Source organism: Spermophilus citellus (assembly GCF_964194105.1).
Source record: "Spermophilus citellus genome assembly, chromosome: 8".
NCBI classification, from domain to species: Eukaryota; Metazoa; Chordata; class Mammalia; order Rodentia; family Sciuridae; genus Spermophilus; species Spermophilus citellus.
In genome coordinates, this window is record NC_138189.1 from 10,415,265 (window position 1) to 10,435,552 (window position 20,288).

Consider the following 20,288-nt stretch of genomic DNA (forward strand, 5'->3'; position numbering starts at 1 on the left):
ATCAAGTTGAAATCAAGATGAATTGACTATTAGAGACTGCCACCATTGAAAAACTAAAATATTATAGAATATAAGTCCTCATTTACCATTCAGCACTTTAAGGAAATCACATTACATAAGAATATATAAATTGTCTAAAAATCTGAGGTTAAATATTGTTTATATTTATAACTATATAAATCTTATATATTATCAATAGTAAAACAATAAACAACAAAATTCCTTTTTTCACAGTAGTAAGGAGGAACTCAAGATGTTGTATCATTCAAGTATTTGTCTCTATTTGGATTGCATTGTACTCTCCCCACCTCTCCCAAGTAAAATTACATATATTTTTATTACCACCTTTTACAAAAGGGAAACAAGAAGAGCAGAAGTATAGCGATTGGATTGGATGGTATCAGCAAGCTAGTTTGAAATTTAAATTTGCATTGATTGATTACCCAGGTATTACCATCTGTGTGATCAAAAGCTTGCTGTACTTTTGGGGGGAGGGAGAAATTCTGCATACCTTTTACTAAAGAAAATTTACTTATAAGTGAAGCTGCATTTCTGAAGGCAGATGTTCTGAATACACTATATTAAGTCATGAAAATAGGAATCTTGAGTTCTTTGTCATGCTGCAGGAAATGAATAGAGTAGATAACAGCAGATTTTATTTGGATCTTGAAAAGTATTTTTATAATTTGGGGGTCAGTAGATTTCTTTTCTTACTTTTGCTTTTTCAAGTTAAGGAAATAAAAATAGTTTCTCATTGAGAGAGTTTTCACCTTTTTCCAGCTAATTTGGTATGTCTTGTATATTCCTTTTTCCAGCTGCAATAATTCAGCTTTCACAGCTTTAGCTGACAGCCAGTATTTTAAGGCTCAAAGTCCCTAAACAGAATGTTAAAATCATTCTATTTCTTTTTTATAGCTGTGGATAAACCCTGAATAAGATTACTGAGAAACCAGGATCAAATTGTAAAGTCACTTCTTATAGGCAAGGTCTTCAAGCTATTCTCAGAGCCTTCTTGCTATCTTTAAATACATGAAGAAGTTCACCCGTCAATAATATATGTATATATTAAATGTACATATAAGTGTATCAAATAGCCAGTCCTCATTTTTTGTGTAAAGTTCCTTTTTATAAATATTTTATCAAATATATATGTTCATGAAATTTGATGTTGTAAATACAATTTTTATGCAAAAAAATGTTTCCTCTTTTTTCCCCTAAATGATTTTCTGAATTAGAGAAGCAGACTTTTAAAGAAATATTTTTTTAAAATAGTCACATAATTTTCTTTTCTTACTGGTGGGTTTCTTATAATTCTGATTTGATGTTATACTGAAATATACCTCCAAAATTCACTTAGAAACATTGGTAGAAAAGTGAGTATAAAAACAATTATTTAGTGTGATTGTGGCAAATTGGTTATTTCCATGACAGGAAATAGGAAATATTTCACATGGGTTAGCTTTATATGAAGTCGGTTTTACTTCTTAGAGTTATCCAGGGTGGTGGTGGGGATATAGAGTGGCTTTTTTACAGGATTCTAAAATTTCTCAGGTATGAGCTAGTTTGAGAAAATGTCTAAATAATTATGTTCAAGCCTAGGAATGTGATGAAACATGAGATGCTGTGAATATTTATACATATTTTGACTATTTTAGTATTGAGTAGCCTCAGCTAGGAACACAATACTTAAGAACGTAAAGTGTTATGATGTCATTAATTTTTTTAGTAGGTCAAAAATTATATGCTGTGTTATGGCTTTAATATAATTCATCATTTGACTTGAAATTTAATGAAAATAGTTCCATATGCCTTTTTAAATTTTTGGCCCTCTATAGCTATGAATGAAATTTTCTAAAGCATATGTATACTGGATTAACATCATTATACTGTACCTAGGGATAAGCAGGAAGCCCAACTCCTGAGAGATACTGTGAAAGGTTTGGGAACTATTGACTATTTCCAGGCTTAATACAGCTACTAAGACTTTTAGAGAATTCACTCTTGGACAGTCTACTCTTGATAGCTCTGAATATTACCTTTAAGAACCTGATTATGCATAGTTAATCTCCCATTGCTGTGAAACTCTTATTTTTAAGGTCTCTAAAAGTCTTAAAAGACCTAGAAAACAAAATTCTTAATGCTACGTGCACTTTCACTCTCATCCTAAACTAATATGTAGAACAGGTGAGCTATGAAATAAATCTGCGAGGCTTTGAGGTCATAGGAGCTTAAGGAGAGGTTAAGTGTAAATCATATAGTTTAGTAAAGACATTGTAATGATAGAGATGCAAATTAAGTTATTTTATTTAAAACGCTCTGATATGAGCCCTATGTTTATTGACTTTTTTTCTTGCAAATGTAAATTAACAAGAGTTGATAAGTTTGTATTCCTACTTTTTTATTATAGAAGAATAAATGTAGCATTCTAACGTATAGTCACATTATTTAAAGCCTTAATATTATAAAACTGAAAATATATTTTTTAAATTTCTAGAAGAGAATATATTTAATGAAGTCAAATGTTTTCTTTTGATTTTTAAATTTTATACTTTTTTGGGGGAATTGACACAAATGACAGCTTTTGCTACATATTTTGATTTGATACTTATTCAGTTTTGAATTTTTCCCAGACCCAAAAATGTCTATGAACATGAATTAATTATGAATTAAGATATTAATTTTTAATAGTCATTTGTTTTGGTTTATTGCTTTGACTTTATACATTAATTCTAGGGTAAAAATACTCATTATTATGTGCTCAGATTTGATAGGAAGAGTTATTTAAAACCAAGATGGGGATTTTATCAAACTGATAGGTTCTTAAGAAGAAATTTTAGTATTGTTTTCCTTTTAGAAATTATGTAAACAGGTAGTATCAAATTGAAATGTTTTTCTATGATTATATTAATAATAATTTGTATCTGAATCTTTCCTTTCCCAGAGGGAGATACATAAACATTTGGTAGATATGTGTTAAAAAATATATCAAAAGAATAAAGTATTATTAGCTATAGTACATCATTAACGATTTCTCTAACCAAGCAAGTGTGAATACAGATTTTATATTCTATCTCAGCTGTACAGGGCTCACAGTATCAGCTTAGTGGTAGTATATTTTCTTGGTCAACTACTTCTTCCTATAATGTAGATTAGATCTAAATAGCAATAATTTGTTGGACATTGCATACCATCACTACTCTTTATAAAAATAGGAAATAAGAATTTAATACAAGTTGTTTTTATTCATTGAGAATTATTTGGGATACTATTTAACTATAAATTGTTGTATATTCCTATCAGGATCAGATGAAATAAATATTTCTGAATTTTAAATGTGAATGAGGGTATTTCCTGCCTAATTTTATAGTTTTATACGGTTTAGGTGATTTTAATAATGGGTTATTTAATAAAATTATTCCTTTTAAACTGTCCATATTTTAGCTTCTAAAAGAGTTTATGTATGTATGTATGTATATACACACACATCTGAAAATGCTTTGTAAATGGTAAAACATCAGGCAAGTACTGTAGTGACATTATCACAGCTCTTAAAACAAAATAGCACTAATTTTCAGATGCCCACATGGCTTTTTCATATCACAGATATTTGTATATGTGGGCTTATTTTTAGTTCTGACATTTTACAATTTGTCCTTTGTTTACATGCAGCAAGGAGTTATGGGCGAAGACGAGGTAATTCCTTTCTGTTTGCTATGGTATAATTGTTTCTAATTGGATTTTACTGATCAGTGTTGTAATTAATTATTCTAGAATTTCCATGCAATATCTAAAACTCACAGAAGAATTAAATTTTTATGTAAGCACTTGTACAAGTTTTTAATTCTGACTCTCTCAACCTTTAAGGTGTATTTTCATACTAATTACAGTTATTAATAAAGTATTCCTTTGTAAACTTTTTAAAAAGTTATTTCTGTATCTTAAAATAAGGTTTCTGCTTATAGTGGGTCTGTTTAAGAAACATGTTTAATAAATTTAGTAAAGTTGACACACCATGTGTTTTTTTTCCTCTCTCTAAACTATCCCCATTGTTTTATCCATTGTATATAATTTACAATTCCAGATTATTTTTATCTTTGACTCAGTTGAAAATAGTACGTGTACTAAGTAGATAATTAGCACTGACTGGTAGAAATTGCGTTGCTAATATTATTCTGTCTTCTAAAACCATAGTCCTTTCCCTCTCGCTCACCCCTGCCCACCTGCACTGCCTCTAGGTTTCTCTCTCCTTCCCTCATGACAGGGTTTCCCTCAACATTCTTGGGTGGTGTCCTAAGAATGAGTCTAGGAATGTGTGATGTAAGCCTGTTACTAAACTCATTAGGAAAGCTGTAGACATTTTCTCTCTTTAAAACTTTGCCCCTCTCCCTTTTCCAAGTGCAGAAATTGAGAGGGAGGGGCTTGGGATGTGGCTCAAGCGGTAATGCACTCGCCTGGCATGCACGGGGTGCTGGGTTCAATCCTCAGCGCTACATAAAAATAAAATAAAGATGTTGTGTCCACCAAAAACTGAAAAATAAATATTAAAAAATTATCTTCCTCCCCTCCCCTCCCCTCCCCTCCCCTCCCCTCCTCTCCTCTCCTCTCTCTTTAAAAAAAAAAAAAGAAGAAAAAAAGAAAATGAGAGGGAGAAGAGTTGATAGCATGAGAGTAACCAAAAGTGACAACACTACTGGGCTGCTCTCTAAGTGAGCAGTATCCACATGTTGTTGGTGCAGTTCTGCTTGTTCTGAGTGCCACACTGACTACAAAGTGCTTTCTCCAACCTCTAGGATCTCCCTTAAGCCATGGAGGGTGAACAGTAATAATATTGCCCTTTGATACATTTTGTAAATGTGTGCCAGTACTTCAACTTCTTTTCACCTAGTGATGAGTGTGTGTACTTTGAAAATAAACAAATGAAGCCATCCACCCCCACTGACAACCAAAACCCACGTATTTTATATTTTTAAGTTGTAGTTTAGTTTCATATTTCAGATTGTCCGGTTTAATTTCATTACTGGAATCTGGTTTCTTTAGATACTTAATTGGATCTTTTTGGTTCTTCAATTTTCTCACTGAAACAATTAAGATAGAAACTCAAAATTTAGAAAACTGAAGCTGAATGACTTGCTAAAGACTGCTGTTAGTAAGCTGAGAAGAGAGCAGGAGACTTTAGAATTTTAGTAGCCATTTTCACATCTGTGGACTGGCTTATTGCGCAATGCAATATAGAGTCTCAGTTCTCTTGAAAACAACCAATTTACTCTGATCTTTAAGTATTTTTGAAACTACAGAGCAATTCAGTTTTTTTGTTACATATTTACCAATTTTTGACTTCAGTGACTTTTTAGTTAAGAATACTCCAATGTAAATATCATGATCTAGTAAATTCTTAGAAGCAAAATGTCAGAAAGTCATGTTACTTATCTACTTATCTCAATTCAGTAAGTATAGATTATGATTATGATATTAAGAAAAATCAAAAATTTCTTTCCCTGCTTTTAGATAAGAACTTGCTACAGTTCATTCTTCTGTCTCTATGTCCTGGGAGCTATAACAGAAGTTGTACTTCGAAACTGCCCCTCAGGAAGACTCACATGGTTTTAAGCCTTTATACATTTATAGTAAAATCCTCCTTTAGGACAGAGCTGACAGTTTCTTCACATATTTGGTTTAGCTTAAGGGAGGGGGGTTAATACCTGAATTTTCTCTCAGACTATATGGCATTACTGAGGTTTTTTTTTTTTTAATTGATCCTTTGGGAATTTTAGAAGCCTTTTTTAAAATTGTGATTTTGATATTTACTGGAAAGTTATACCATTAGAAATAGTTACTGTGAAAAAAAGCTATATTAAAAGTACTGAAGCTACTACTACTGAAAGTACTTTGACACAGTGAATAATAAAGTAGATATATATATTTTTTTAAAAACCTGCATACCAAAGGAATGCATACCAAAGGAATTCATAAAGCGTTAGAAATAGTCACCAGCTATCTCATTGCATAGTCTCCTCCCCCATTCTGTTCTAAACATGATGTCAATCTCAGACTGGTAATCTTTTAACTACCAAATATCCCCTTTTGTGAACTTTGTGTTTTAAAGTAGATCATCAAAGAAACTTATTTCATTCATTTGTTTAGTCATTTTTTAAGGAAAAAAATGTCTCTCATATCTTCTGTTCATGTACAATGCATCACATGAGTTGATAAGAGTTTCTGTCCCAAATTCCTATTATTCTTTCCAGAGTAACAGTGGGGGAACAGTATGAATTTCACAGGGCATTCTGACTTTCAAAATCCAGTTTAAAAAGAATTGCTTTTTCTTTTTACTTGGGGCCTTTGACTTGCCCTCCAACGTAGAGTAGCTGTTTTCATTTAAGACTTATCACTGGGTTACAGTCAGACTAAGTTACTACCAAGATGACTTTATACAGTTCAGTTTCCTCAAGAAGAACTTCAAGTCACTCTGGCTTTAGATATTCATTTTTGAAGTATGACTTAGGAATAATCAAAATGTAATTTTACAGGAAGTAATTAAGAAATGACAAAGATTTCTTTCCCTGTATTTTATTGGAACCTACTACTTCTTTTATGTATCCCTGTTCTTGGGAACTATAAAGAATTCTGCTTCAGAGCTTTCTGGGAAACAGGATTAAGAAAGGAATACACACATGGGGAGGTGACTTTCACATGAAGAAAACTACCTCTCTTTGGTATTATTGTTTCATTCCATTCTGAGGGTGAAGTAGAGTGGTCTGGGTTAGAGTAAAGTGGGAGTTATATAGGGGGGTATAAAGAGTAATTTAAGCCTGTCATTCAACTTAAAATATTTCTATATCACAACCTCTGCCCCATTAGTAGAAGATTAAAGGGCTGCTATGCTCTAAAATAAGAATATATAGAATATTTAGAATAATAGAAATAAAGAGCCTATTTTAGTTGATACAAGCCTCAGGGAGTAGTCTTTTCCAGCAAGGAAACTCAGAAGCTTGAGTTAGTAAATTACATGTGGAATGGGAAAATAAGAAAAATAATTTTAAAGGGATACAAACTATAGAGCTTGAGTTACTGAGGTTTGACTTATTTATAGCACATAGCCATTCGGATTTATGTGCTATCATAAATAAGGAATTATTAATAATGAAGTATATCCGTGCATTTCTTTAAAGCTGACCCAGAACTTTCTGATTTGAAACAGTTTTGTGAAGTAGCCAGAATAAGTGTATAGTTCCTAGTATCTCCGCTATCAAATCCTTTTTATTATGATTCAACCAAGGCTGAAATTCTCATCTTAGATAATTTCAATAGCTATCAGAGAATGCAGAAGGCATCTGAGGCATTTTTAAAAAATGCCAGAATAATACTTCAACACAGCAGTCAACAAACTATGGCACATAGGCCAAGCTTCCCATTTTTTTAAACAGAGTTTATGAAACACAGCGATTATTTACCCATTTATTTACTTATTTTCTGACTGCTTTGGAGTTAGAATGATGGCAGAGTTGAGCAGTTGCAGCAAAGAATGTATTACTTGCAAAGATTAAAATATTTACTGTTCGAGCCTTCATAGAAAAAAATATTTGCTGACCCAACTTGCCCCCACTTTGATGAGACTGCTTACCCAGTCATACCAATTTTTAAAGGAAACAGAATTTTAATGAACTTAATTTTAAAGTAAATATGTCTAGAGATGAAATCTGCACAGACATGTGTAGTGACTCATGCTTCTAATTTGCATTTTCCTGATGGCAAGACATGATGGTGAAGCAGGGTTTCTAAAGGCTTATAATACATTCCACTTAATCATGATGTATTTTCATTTTCATATATTTTTGGATTTACCTTTGTTCTGAGTGAGCTATGCCATTAATATAGACCAAACAAATTTGTGTCATTCCACAATGTCAGAATTTATTGAATAACACTAAGTTATCAAGCTATACCACTTTCAACAGTAACACAAGTCACGCATCACACTAATATAATTGTGTGTGTGTGTGTGTGAGAGAGAGAGAGAGCGCGCGAGCGAGCTCGTGCTAAAAGGGGTTAAGGTGGCCACACAGAGAGAGAGAGAGAGAGAGAGAGAGAGAGCAAGCGAGCGAGCTCGCACTAAAAGGGGTTAAGGTGGCCACACAGGTTCAGGAGGCTGAACTGAGCAAAGGCAGAGAGCACATAGGAATGAATGCAGAGTCCTTGTAGGTGGTCAGATAAGATTATGAACCAGCTGAAGAACTTGTTGAGGGCATAGAGCTGTACAATATGGAACTTGTTCTAGTCCAGTGTCCATACAGATAGCAGTTTCAGAGTGTCAACTTGAGATGTCAGTTTGGAGTGAGCTATGCATTTTGTCAGGCGCAGGAGAAACTGTGCTGAGCTAAAGCCTGGTGACAAAAATAGAGGTTCATTGCTGTGGTAGTTTTCCTGGAAAAGGCTCATGGTGAGTGACCAGATGATGGGGTCAATGTGCTACCTTGTTCTACCTTTTATGGGTCTCAAGGGAGTTCCTTTATCTTGTAATATGATGGAGTTAATAAGCTGATAAGCTCATGAACCTGGTTTTTCTGATATTGGAGTTGATATGTCCATGTATCCATGTGCTTCTGATTTAATTCAGCAAGTTCACAGGTGGTCATTTTTGTTAGCACAGTTAATTTTTCAATTTGTCTTATGATTCTTCTAGGCAGATAGTGGTTTTTTACTTGTACAAACAAGATATAGAGTTGTTCTATTTCAACACTTATATTCAAATGGAATAATTCATGGCAAACTAATGCTTTATAAGATGGAGTAACGAAGGGTTAGGCACAGCTTGTAAACTACTGTTTTATATATCATGGAACAGCAACTCAGAAGGGCACAGCCTACTTTCTACACTCTGCTAATGTCATGTAGGATTTTTGATCTGTGTTTATAAGAGATATTGATATTATATATGAGTTTTCTTATTATAGTCTTGTGAGATTTTAATGTTAGGAAGTGTTTCCTCTTTATGCTCTAAAAGAATTTGTATACAATTGCTGTTATTTTTGTCTTCAAAAGTCTTTCTTTCACAGTACAGCCATCTAGGCCTGGAGTGTTCTTTGTTGGAAGGTTTATTACCTTGTTTTTATTTGCATTTTAAGTTAAAGATTTTTTTTTTAAGATATCAAACTCTTTAGATTTTTATGTTTTTCTTGGGTCGGTGTTGAAAGATAAGTGTTGTTGTTTTTAAAAGGAATTTGTTCATTTCCTCTTAATTGTTGAATTCCTTAATATAAAGTTGTTCATAATATTTCTGATTCTAGCCTTTTAATGTCTGTAAGTTCTATATTGATTCATGTTTCCTCTTTCATATGTAGAATTTATAACTTGAGTTTCCTTTTTTCTTGATAAACTTGCCCAGGGGCTTATCAATTTTATAAGCTTTCAATTTAACTCGTCTTTATTTTCTTAATGTTAGTCTCTTTTTTCTATGTCGTCGACTTTGTTTTGTTTTTTACTACTTTATTTTTGTGTTGAATTTCCTATTTTTTCAGCTTTTCATGGCAGAAACTTAAGTTATTGGTTTTAATCATTTCTAGTTTTTTACTATATATTTAAAACTACAAATATTCTTTTTAAGTGTGGCGTTGGCTGCATCCCACAGGATTTTTGTTGTATTTACATTATAGTTAATTGTCATTTCTTCAAAGTATCAGCAAAAATGTGTATACCATTCATAGAATGAGTGTTTGAAGTATATTGTACATGGTAGACGTACCTTATTGTTTTTTTCTTTTACAGCCATATTAATTTGGGCTATAGGGAAGGATAATTGGCAAGATAAAAAGTAGTAGTTTTGTTGAAGATCTATATTTATTTAACTTCTCTTTTTAAATTAATATGAAAAATCTGTAACTTTTTTGCTTCTTGAGAGCTGTAGTTATTTTCCAGCATTGAAAATTCTTGCCAGTGTTGCTCATGTTTGAAATGTTCTTAACCTTTCAGCTATATTTTTTGCTCAGCTGAACTTTGGCTAATAGATTGTAGATTTCTTTACAGATATACTGTGTAATATTTTTATAATACTAACTAATATATTTTATTTTAGATTGAATATTATAGCAACTATTATTATAATAACAGTCATTAAAATGTAATTAGATTACAGAATATAAATATACTTATAATATTATAGTTACCAAAACGTTTTTGTGGTTACTTCTCCTTCTGGCGTTGCTTACAGTGATTTATTTTGTCACTGTATTCAGTCTTTCTATTCAGATCCTAAATATTTATGATATGTATTTTTTTTCTCAAGATAAAAGTCTTTTAAACTTTAGATTTATGTAATGCTAAGTTTGAATGTGTGTTAGGACACTTTTAAATGAAATAGTTTCCAAAGTATTTGCATGGTTGAAATAAGTACAATTGAATTTGGCATTTTTACTCCCTAAAAACTAATTAGTTTTGTTTCATTCTTATTCATTTAAACACACATAATTTAGTAGATATTGATGTTCATTTTATTAAGTAAAAATACAGGTTGAGCATCCCTGATCTGAAAATGCAAAAATCTGAAAAACTCCAAAATATGAATCATATCTACTATTAAGGATTCAAATAAAGGATACCTATAGTTTCATGTTGAAGAGATTTCTTTCCATTGATGACAAAGAATATTGACTTTTGTTTTTCATTGGCTCTTATTTCTGAAAACAAAAGTTTTGGACAGTTACATTTATTAAATTATAGAGTCACTCAATGAACATGGGTGTTTTTCAGAACATCTTACAGTATTTAAATTGAAATCAAATCTGTAGAATAATTTCTGTTTACTATATCAAATATGGTTTTCTCCTATTTTTGTGTACTGTAAACTTCTTATAACCAACATCTCCTTAGCCCTCTCTTCCTTCCTTGTCCCCAGTCAGTTCTATGCAGGGTGTGACATTTCTAATTGTCTTTGTATCATATCATTGTCATCCTGTTCAAGATGATAGCATATTAAAGACCTATTTTGAATATTTCTTTATAGATTAAGGCATGTACTGTAAGTTATATGCTTGTTTCTTTATCAAAAAATACTTAATCTTGAAATAAAAACAACTTTTCTGCATTCTTCTTTTTCCTTCTCAAATACATTTCCAAGGACTAGTCTTCATTTGATGTTTATACTTCACAAAACTAACTCCTGAAGAGTGACTCCCATCCAATTTTACTAAAACTGGTACCTTCAAATATCTTGCATATCCTCAAACATAGTTCTCATTTTTTAAACATCATCATCTTAACATCTCACATTTTCTCTTCTTCCTTTTGCTTCTTTATCTTTTTGTTAGGACTTTTGTCTTTGTAATATTTGCCCCCTCCCCTTTTTTTTTTACCACTTCTTTCTGTAACTGCTTGAATGTTCTACTATCTTGTTTTCAAAGGAACTTTTCCTTGTCATTCTTCTGGAGGGGTTTGTTTTGTTTTTGTTTTTTAATTACTGACATTACAAAGAACTTTAAACTATCACCCTTGTGGAGTTGATGCTAAATTATCTGCTTTGTATTTTTTAATAGGGAGATTGAACCTAGGGGCACTTAATCACCAAACTGCATCCCCAGCCCTTTTGTAAATATTCTGTTAAGAGACAGGGTCTTGCTAACTTGCTCAGAGTCTCCCTAAGTAAGTTGCTGAGGCTGGCTTTGAACTTGAGATCTTCCTGCCTCAGCCTCTGGATCTGTTGGGATTACAGGCATGTACCGCCGTGCCCAGCAATTTATTTATTTTCTTCACTCGTGTTCCATACATCTGCACCATATAAAACTTTACATGTTTATTTCCCTTTCCTGTACCCCTCTTTCTGATCCTTACTGCCCTATGATCAGTTAATAGTTCATATCATTTATTTTCTACAGTGTTTCTTTGATTCTTTTTTCCCATTCTTTTACCCTATTTTGCTTCTCATCTACTGTTTATTGCCTGCCATCCTTTGTGGAGTTTTTGTATAACTTCTTATCTACTCATTTCTAACTTCTTTGTCCAGATGTGCTAAGTTTTCCTAAAGAAAAGAAAATTATAATCTTGCTTGAACTACTCTACTACCACCTACTAAATATCTTCTTAGTCTGTTTTTTTGGGGGTGGGGTGGAGGAGTGGAGCAGGGATGTTGGTAGATACCAGGAATTGAACTCAGGGGAACTCGACCACTAAGCCATATCCCCAGTCTTTTTTTTTTTTTTTTTTTTTTTTTTTAATTTAGAGGCAGGGTCTCACTGAGCTGCTTAGCGTCTCACGTTGCTAAGGCTAGCTTTGAATTCGAGATCCTCCTGCCTCAGCCTCCCAAGCTGCTGGGATTATAGGCATGCACCACCACACCCACCTTAGTCTGGTTTTTAAGCTAAGTACTCCTGCTAGCTTCAAAGGAATTTTCTTTTACTCTCCTTGTTTCTGACATGCTTCAGCCAACTTTGAATTCTGCTTATTTCATAAATAAGTTTATTTTTTCTGCTTTTTCATATGTTTCTCCTTCCACATAGAAAATTTACTCAAAACTATGTTCTAATATTTCTACCTGTAAGTATTCTATGCTTTCTAATGTGCTCTGGGCTACCTTTCCCTTTTTACTACAGATGTATTATAATATCACTTGTAGATTTAAGAAATTACCCTTGATTAGACAGACTGCTCCTTTGCATTATTACACTTCATTGGAAGTATTTTGTAGCTTTCTTATGGACATGTGCCGTAGTCCCATGATTATATTTTACCTCTTCTAAATTTATATTTCTTGAGGTCAGAGAACTATATCTTATTAGGTTTATTTTACATTTTGTGATCCTTACAGAGTCTAGCCTCAGAATTATTTCAGAGCATTGTACAACAAGCATGTGCCCTATATACAAGGGTGCATTCTTGAAGGGGTCTCACATGGGGACTAATGAATGCCTTTTTTAAAATTTTGCATATGCAAAAAAACCCGAGTAAGCTTTGGATAATTGGCACATGTATAGTGGATTATCTCATTGTCTTACATACAAATATTGACTCTTTGCATGTGTTCTTCCTTATTGTAGTCTGTTCTATTTCCTTTCTGCCACCAGTTTCTACAGGATTCTTCTGTTATTCAAACAGTCTTTTCCCCAAACTTCAGGTTCTTGCTGCTGTACATAAAAACAATTTTAAAAATGATATAGTGTTTTGTTTTTCTTTTTGCAGTATATATAATTATTGTCATATGACTGTACCCCTAAGTCATTCTTCTAGATTATGTCTCTCAATTCTTGGTAATTAAAACCTTATACTATCTAAATTTCCACTAATTTTTCTTTACACCTGTGTCACCTTTATTTTGAGTTTGTTTTTAGTATTTTTATGCTTGACTTTATCATTTTCTTAGACCTGAGATTCAGTTTATCTTTGTTTTTATATTGTAGGTCGTTCTTCCCTTTTTCCAATAGATGATGGTTTGCTGGATGATGGTCACAGTGATCAAGTTGGTGTTTTAAATTCACCCACATGTTATTCAGCTCATCAAAATGGAGAACGAATAGAACGCTTCTCTCGAAAAGTTTTTGTTGGTGGGCTTCCTCCAGATATTGATGAAGGTAAGGCAATTTGACCTTAAAAAAAATTTAAAAACTACTGAAGTATAGTACAAATAGGGTATGAAACTATTTTTAACCTCCTAGAGATTTATATAGTTAGAAGGGATACCCATCTTTGTTAAAATAGTTTGTCACCTGTTGAAATATGAAGGTAATCCAACAAATATTTTTAAGCTTTTATTTATATATTATATTGTATATTGTTATAGTGAGCAATGTTTTTGTAAATAAGATTTCCTAGATAACATCCCACTTATTTTTTAAATTTATTATAGAACATATTTTTATATAATCATAAAAACACAAATACACATATACAATGAAATAAATGAAACTAACTATGAAACTATATTATATGCATAACAATCAAAAGTTAAATCTCTTCAAGTATTAATGTACTCTTAGAAACAGGTAAGAAAGTGGCTATAAAATCCAAAAGAGAAAAACATAAAATAGGAAATTTAAGTTATACAAAGGCTAATAAATATGTGGAAATGATATTTTATAATAATACCAAAAAATAAGATAAAGATTGCAAATTATAAAATTTGTTATATTATGGGAAATCTTCCATTCACTAATAATTAATAGAGAAGATAATGCTACATTTTGGGAAATTTTTCAGTTATGATTCAGATGCTCCCACTTACTGTAAATGTGTAAATGTTAATAAGATTTCCATGTCTTAGAACATAGCGTTGATATTGGATTTTGCCATACACATACACACATTTATCAATGAAAATACGTGGCATATGTCAGACCTTGGTATATTTTTTCATACTGGTTCAGGAGATCATTTTTTCCCCTACAAGAATATGACTTTACTTATGAAGCAGCAATAGCTCTTTTTATTTAACTTGATGTAATGTTGATTTTTTTTAAAAAGCCAGTGCTATTTATGATTTGGTGTACTCTAGGATTATAGTATTCATGTGATATTATATAAAATTTTTAAAATTAATACCAAACAGATTATTCTACTTTATATTTGGTACTTTGGTACTTTTAAATATTAAGTTTTTAGAGTAATTAAAAGTGTGGAATTCCTTAGAATGAATTATTTTAACTAATTTCTAATACATATTATTTGTATTTTCTTAAGATGAAATCACTGCTAGCTTCAGAAGATTTGGGCCTTTGGTAGTAGATTGGCCTCATAAAGCAGAAAGCAAGTCCTATTTTCCACCAAAAGGTAAGGGTTTTTACTGTTAATAGTTGCTAAGGAATCATTGTATATAAGAGCAAAAGAAATACTGTCAATTACTTTGTGTTTTCTTTTAGAATTGCATATATGTACATTTATATTTATATAAAAACTAATCATTTATAGAGTGATAACTTAGGTTGAATGAGTCAGAATGATCCTGAAAACTATTCCAGTTTTACTTTAAACCGGTCAGGCTTGATGGAGGAGACTTGACATAAGTATCATAAGATTTAATATATTTTATTATAATTTAATAATGATTTCATAATCTCAAATTAATAATGTTTGATTACTCTGTCTATAGCATCATTCTAAGTAACTTTTGTATGAACAATGTAATAAAGTATCCCTCTGAAATGAAGATCATATGAAGTGATTTATTTATATTTTATAGTTTAAATATTATAAGATTTACATAAATGTTCCAGATCACAGCAGAGTAATATGCAATCTGTTTGTAAAGAAGTAATTTAGATAGAGAAGAAATCATACTGATGTTACCTTGCAAATCCCATGATGATAAGGGGACGGTAGGAAGGAAGAGCTGGATGTTATTAAGTCAGTCAGAATGGCAAATTGCAGATCTTCTGAAGTGAATAAAAAAAAGGAGAAGTTAAAAGACTAAACTTTTCTTTGAACATCATAAAATCATAGTTCTAGAGACTTGTGGCTGAGTGAATTGTCAAGCTTAGAGAAAAAGACTCCAGCGGATCTGTTAAATGATCTCATTGTTGACTGTGGGAAAAGAAACATGATAGAGAATTATTGGCACACAAACACTTACCTGCGTGTTCCTAGTGAGGAATTAGATGGCCCTTCTCCACTTGTTATCTTTGAGAATTATAGAACCTCCATTACTTACTTCTTTTACAGAAATAGAATAATGCTCTGATTTTTTCATACTATAAGATCTTAGATCTTATATTATCAAACATCTTATATAGGGATTCTGGATCCTTGATCTATGTGGGAATCTATTCAAATGTGTAGACCTCTCTTCTTGTATGCCAAGTTTTTACATGATTTTGGAGTTTACTGAACTTGGAGGTCTCCAGCCTTTGTTTGCTTATTATTGGTACCAGGAATTGAACCCATCTTAACCACTGAGCCACATCACTAGCCCCACTTAGCCTCTTTTATTTTTTATCTATTGATTTCTTTATTTTGAGACAGTCTCACTAAGTTACCTAGGACTTCACTAAGTTGCTAAGGCTGGCCTGAACTTGGCCCTGCCTCAGGCTCCCAAATCCTTGGGAATACAGGTGTGTGCCACCATGCCCAGCTTCAAGCCTTAAGTTTAAAGAGAAAATTGGCTCCATATAGATAATTTTTGTTAGCTTAGTTTTCAGCTATTGCTGTTATAGTTTTATCGTCTTGTTCTTTTATAAAGGTTGAGTGTTCAGTAAAAATTTCTGTTTCTAATGTTCTTGCTTAAGCTGTCATCGTCCCTCACTGGGTCTACCCTAGCTGTTCTCTGTCCACATCTCTTGCTTTCTTCCCCTCCCACCACAGTCTAGCTACAGCCAACTCTTAAAACTCAACTGATGGGGCTGGGGATGTGGCTCAAGCGGTAGCGGGCTCGCCTGGCATGCGTGCAGCCCGGGTTCGATCCTCAGCACCACATACCAACAAAAAGATGTTGTGTCCACCGAGAACTAAAAAAAATAAATAAATATTAAAAATTCTCTCTCTCTCTTAAAAAAAAAAAAACTCAACTGATGATCCCATTACTTATTCCCCTTCTCTAAACCCTCTTGTTGTTAAGATAAAGGCAAAAATGCTTTTACCTTGTCTGGTCTCCCTTCTTTCTATCTTCTTCTACTATTACTTCTTGTCTTCCTCCAGTCCCAGAACTGGTTCTGCTCTCTCCTGCCTCAGGGCTTCTCTGTGTGTCTCCTGGCCTGAAGGTTCTTTCCATAATTCTTTGTCTGTATATTCCCTAATTACCTTTTCTATCTCAGCTTATGCATTGGTTACTTACTAGGAGAGGCCCTTCCTAGTAAGTCAGCTTCCCCTTGTTGCCCTTGCTAGGAGAACTGCCTCTTTCACAACAGTCATCACAATCGAATTCTTACCTTTTTACAACTTCACAGATATGTGATTGTTAGTGTCAGTTTCTTTCTCCCCTCTGTAAGACTGTCTTTATATGTCTTTAAACTTTGTAAATATTTGTAAATATTTGCATTAGGTTATAATTTTTATAATTTTTTATAATTATAATTTTTGTAAATATTTGTATTCTTGTATTATTAGTAATTTGTGATCTGATAATTGCCCAATAATTGATACAAGTAACAAAAAAAGCTACAGGATAGAAAAATTACTTTGATCTCAAGTAGGTAGGAGAAATCTTCACTGAGAAAATTTGAATTCTAAAAGCTATTCTGAAATTTAGATAGATAAAAAGGAGTTGAACAGGGTTCTAGGCAGGAATTGAAATGTACAGTTAACCCTCTGTATCTTTACGCTCCTGTCTTTGATAAATTCAACCACGTATCAAAATTATTGAGTGAAAAAAATATTTGCATTATCACCAAACATGTAAAAATTATTCTCCTTATCGTTGTTATACAACTGCTTATTTGACATTTATATCGTACTAGCTATTATAAGTAATAGCTGATTTAGAGTATATGGGAGTTATAATGTATATTTGCATGTACATTTTATATACAGGACTTGAGCATCCCTGAATCTTGATTTCTGTGGGGAATTATGGACCTAAACCCCTAAGGATGCTAAGGGCTGACTATAATTTTAGAAAGAATTTTGAATTTTTAGGGTGGAAACAGATACAAATTTTTACATGAACTACTTGCTTATATAGGGGAAATGGCATTCCAAGCCCAGAAGGATGGGTTGTAACAATTAGTAAAACACAACAGTTGTCTTCATTGCTGTTTTTGCCATTGTTATTGTTTTTTTTTTTCAGTGTTTATTTTCTCAAACTAAAGGGAAAAAATTAGCACTAGCAAATCATAGGTTTTTTGATACAATTATAGTTAATTATAGCTATTGCCAAAGACTAGTGTTTCCAAGCCTTGTTCTTTCAAGTATTTTCTTGTTTCTGTAATTCTGTATTCTTTCATGGCTTGGAAAACACTGATGTAGAACCATTTAGTTGATACAGCTACCTTGTAATAAAGCAGGGACTTAAGCCTATAGAAGCTGAGCCACACATACACCTTCTACTTTGCAGTGACCAACAATCACATTAGCTTACTATAATAAATTTTGAAGAAATCATTATATGGTTTAAAGAAAACATACAGATATTTTAATATCTAATGGCTTGCATTAGGTTATAATTTACTTGCCATATTGCTTAATTTTTATAATACAAATATTTCTTTCCAAATGGTAACAAAAAATTTTTAAGCAATATTAAAAATATGGATGCTTTTAATTGAGTAATATTAAAATATTAATATCAAAATTATCACAAAATTAAGCAAAAATATTGAATTTAAAGTATTATTTCAGTAAATTAGTCTGATAGTTTCTTACTGTACCTAGATTGGCTATAGTTCTCTGATCTTTTGTGTCAAAATTAAAGCCTTAAAGAAGACTAGTTTTCATTTTTTCATGCATATTTAAATTTCTTCAAGCAATTACAAAAATCCAAGAAGTGTTTTTGATCATGCATAGTCTGGTGGCACACACCTGTAATCCAGGAACCCAGAAGGCCAAGGTAGAAGATTGCAAGTTTGAAGCCAGCCTCAGCAAAACAACTTAGCAAGACCCTGTCTCTCTCTCACACACACACACACAAAAGGGTTGGGGATGTGGTTCAGTGGTTAGGCAACCCTGGATTCAATATCCAGTATCAAAAAATAAAAAATAAAAGGAAATACTTTATTGCTACCTTTGTGACATAGAATCCATTGTTGACAATAGCTGTGTTTTTGAGTTCTGAGTACGTGACCTTGCACTTCCCATTGTATCCCAGAACCGGATGTGCATAGTCTACTTGATGGCAGCTTCGTATTGGGACTAGATTACAATGTTGTTCATTTATTTGGATAGACATGTTGTCAAGGCAAGACATTTTTTAGGTCAGTTGCTGTTTTCAGCTGCTGAGAATAATCTCATAATAGAAAACTTGCCATAAAAAATTGACACTAGCTTTTATATAACTTATATTTTGCTTTTTTTTTTTTTTTTGAGGGGGTACTGAGGACTAAACTCAGGGTCACTGTACCACTAAGCTACGCACCTTATTTTGAGACAGGGTCTTTCTAAGTCATAGAGGTTAGACTGATCTTTTCACATTCCTGCATCACCCTCTTGAATAGTTGGAGTTATAGAAAGGAGACACTACACCCAACTGAATGCATGTTTTTTCCAAAAATGTTGGCAGTTGGTTCACAGGAAAGAAGGGAAGGACTATTTCCCAATAATACAGGTATCTAAATAGGAGCTTATACCAGCTCTCAACCTAGTCTCCAAACTTCGATTTGATTTAAAAGTCCTTGACCCATCCTTAAATAACATGTTTCATTCCAACCTCTGTAGGGTAACTTTCTCAGTATCATCTAAAAGTTTTTAGGACACTAGAATTTTCTCAGTACTTACAGAATTTCCTGGGCCTTTCCATGTGTGCTGTTGACCACAAGTATGCTCTAGAACTCGTATTATTCTGAGGATATTTGAAGGAAACTCTAGCTTTTAATACATTAAACAGGCTAATTCTGCCAGGTTCTTTATAAGAATGTGGTATCTCTCACTATTAGACATGGGAGACCCCGGGGCAAATTACTCAGCTAACTACTTGCTCTGAATTGTCTTTGAGCAAGTAATTTAACCTCTTGTTAAGTCCTTTTTTTTCTATAAATGGGGACAATATTTAATAGACTTGTGAGAATCAAATGAAATAATTTAGGTAAAGTTCTTAGTACATACAATACCTGATGGTAAGTGCTCTACAGAAAGCTGCTAATTGTTTAACTATCTGTGTTTGTATATATTATAAAAGATATTGTGTTCTTTTATTTTTTTATTTTTTTTATTGGTTGTTCACAACATTACAAAGCTCTTGACATATCATATTTCATACATTAGATTGAAGTGGGTTATGAACCCCCAATTTTACCCCAAATGCAGATTGCAGAATCACGTCGGTTACACATCCACAATTTTACATAATGCCCTATTAGTAATTGTTGTATTCTGCTACCTTTCCTATCCCCTACTATCCCCCCTCCCCTCCCCTCCCATCTTCTCTCTCTACCACATCTACTGTAATTCATTTCTCTCCTTGTTTATTTTCCCATTCCCCTCACAACCTCTTATATGTAATTTTGTATAGCAATGAGGGTCTCCCTTCATTTCCATGCAATTTCCCTTTTCTCTCCCTTTCCCTCCCATCTCATGTCTCTGTTTAATGTTAATCTTTTCTTCCTACTCTTCCACCCTGCTCTGTTCATACTTGCTCTCATTATATCAAAGAAGACATTTGGTATTTGTTTTTTAGGGATTGGCTAGCTTCACTAAGCATAATCTGTTCTAGTGCCATCCATTTCCCT

The 20,288-nt window shown here is 32.7% G+C and overlaps 1 protein-coding gene across 7 annotated transcripts in view; it reads left to right on the forward strand.

The window, feature by feature from the left end:
* The window catches only part of CPEB2 (cytoplasmic polyadenylation element binding protein 2), a 77,284-nt gene that overhangs the window by 39,660 nt on the left and 17,336 nt on the right, over window positions 1–20,288 (forward strand). For 4 of the 7 annotated variants that reach the window (XM_081304447.1, XM_081304449.1, XM_081304450.1 and 1 more), the window contains 3 exons: window positions 3,670–3,693; window positions 13,383–13,553; window positions 14,659–14,748. In XM_081304447.1, coding sequence (XP_081160573.1) covers window positions 3,670–3,693; window positions 13,383–13,553; window positions 14,659–14,748 — 285 coding nt within the window. The remainder of the gene's footprint in view (window positions 1–3,669; window positions 3,694–13,382; window positions 13,554–14,658; window positions 14,749–20,288) is intronic. The other 3 variants (XM_081304451.1, XM_081304448.1, XM_081304452.1) reach the window with 1 other exon arrangement.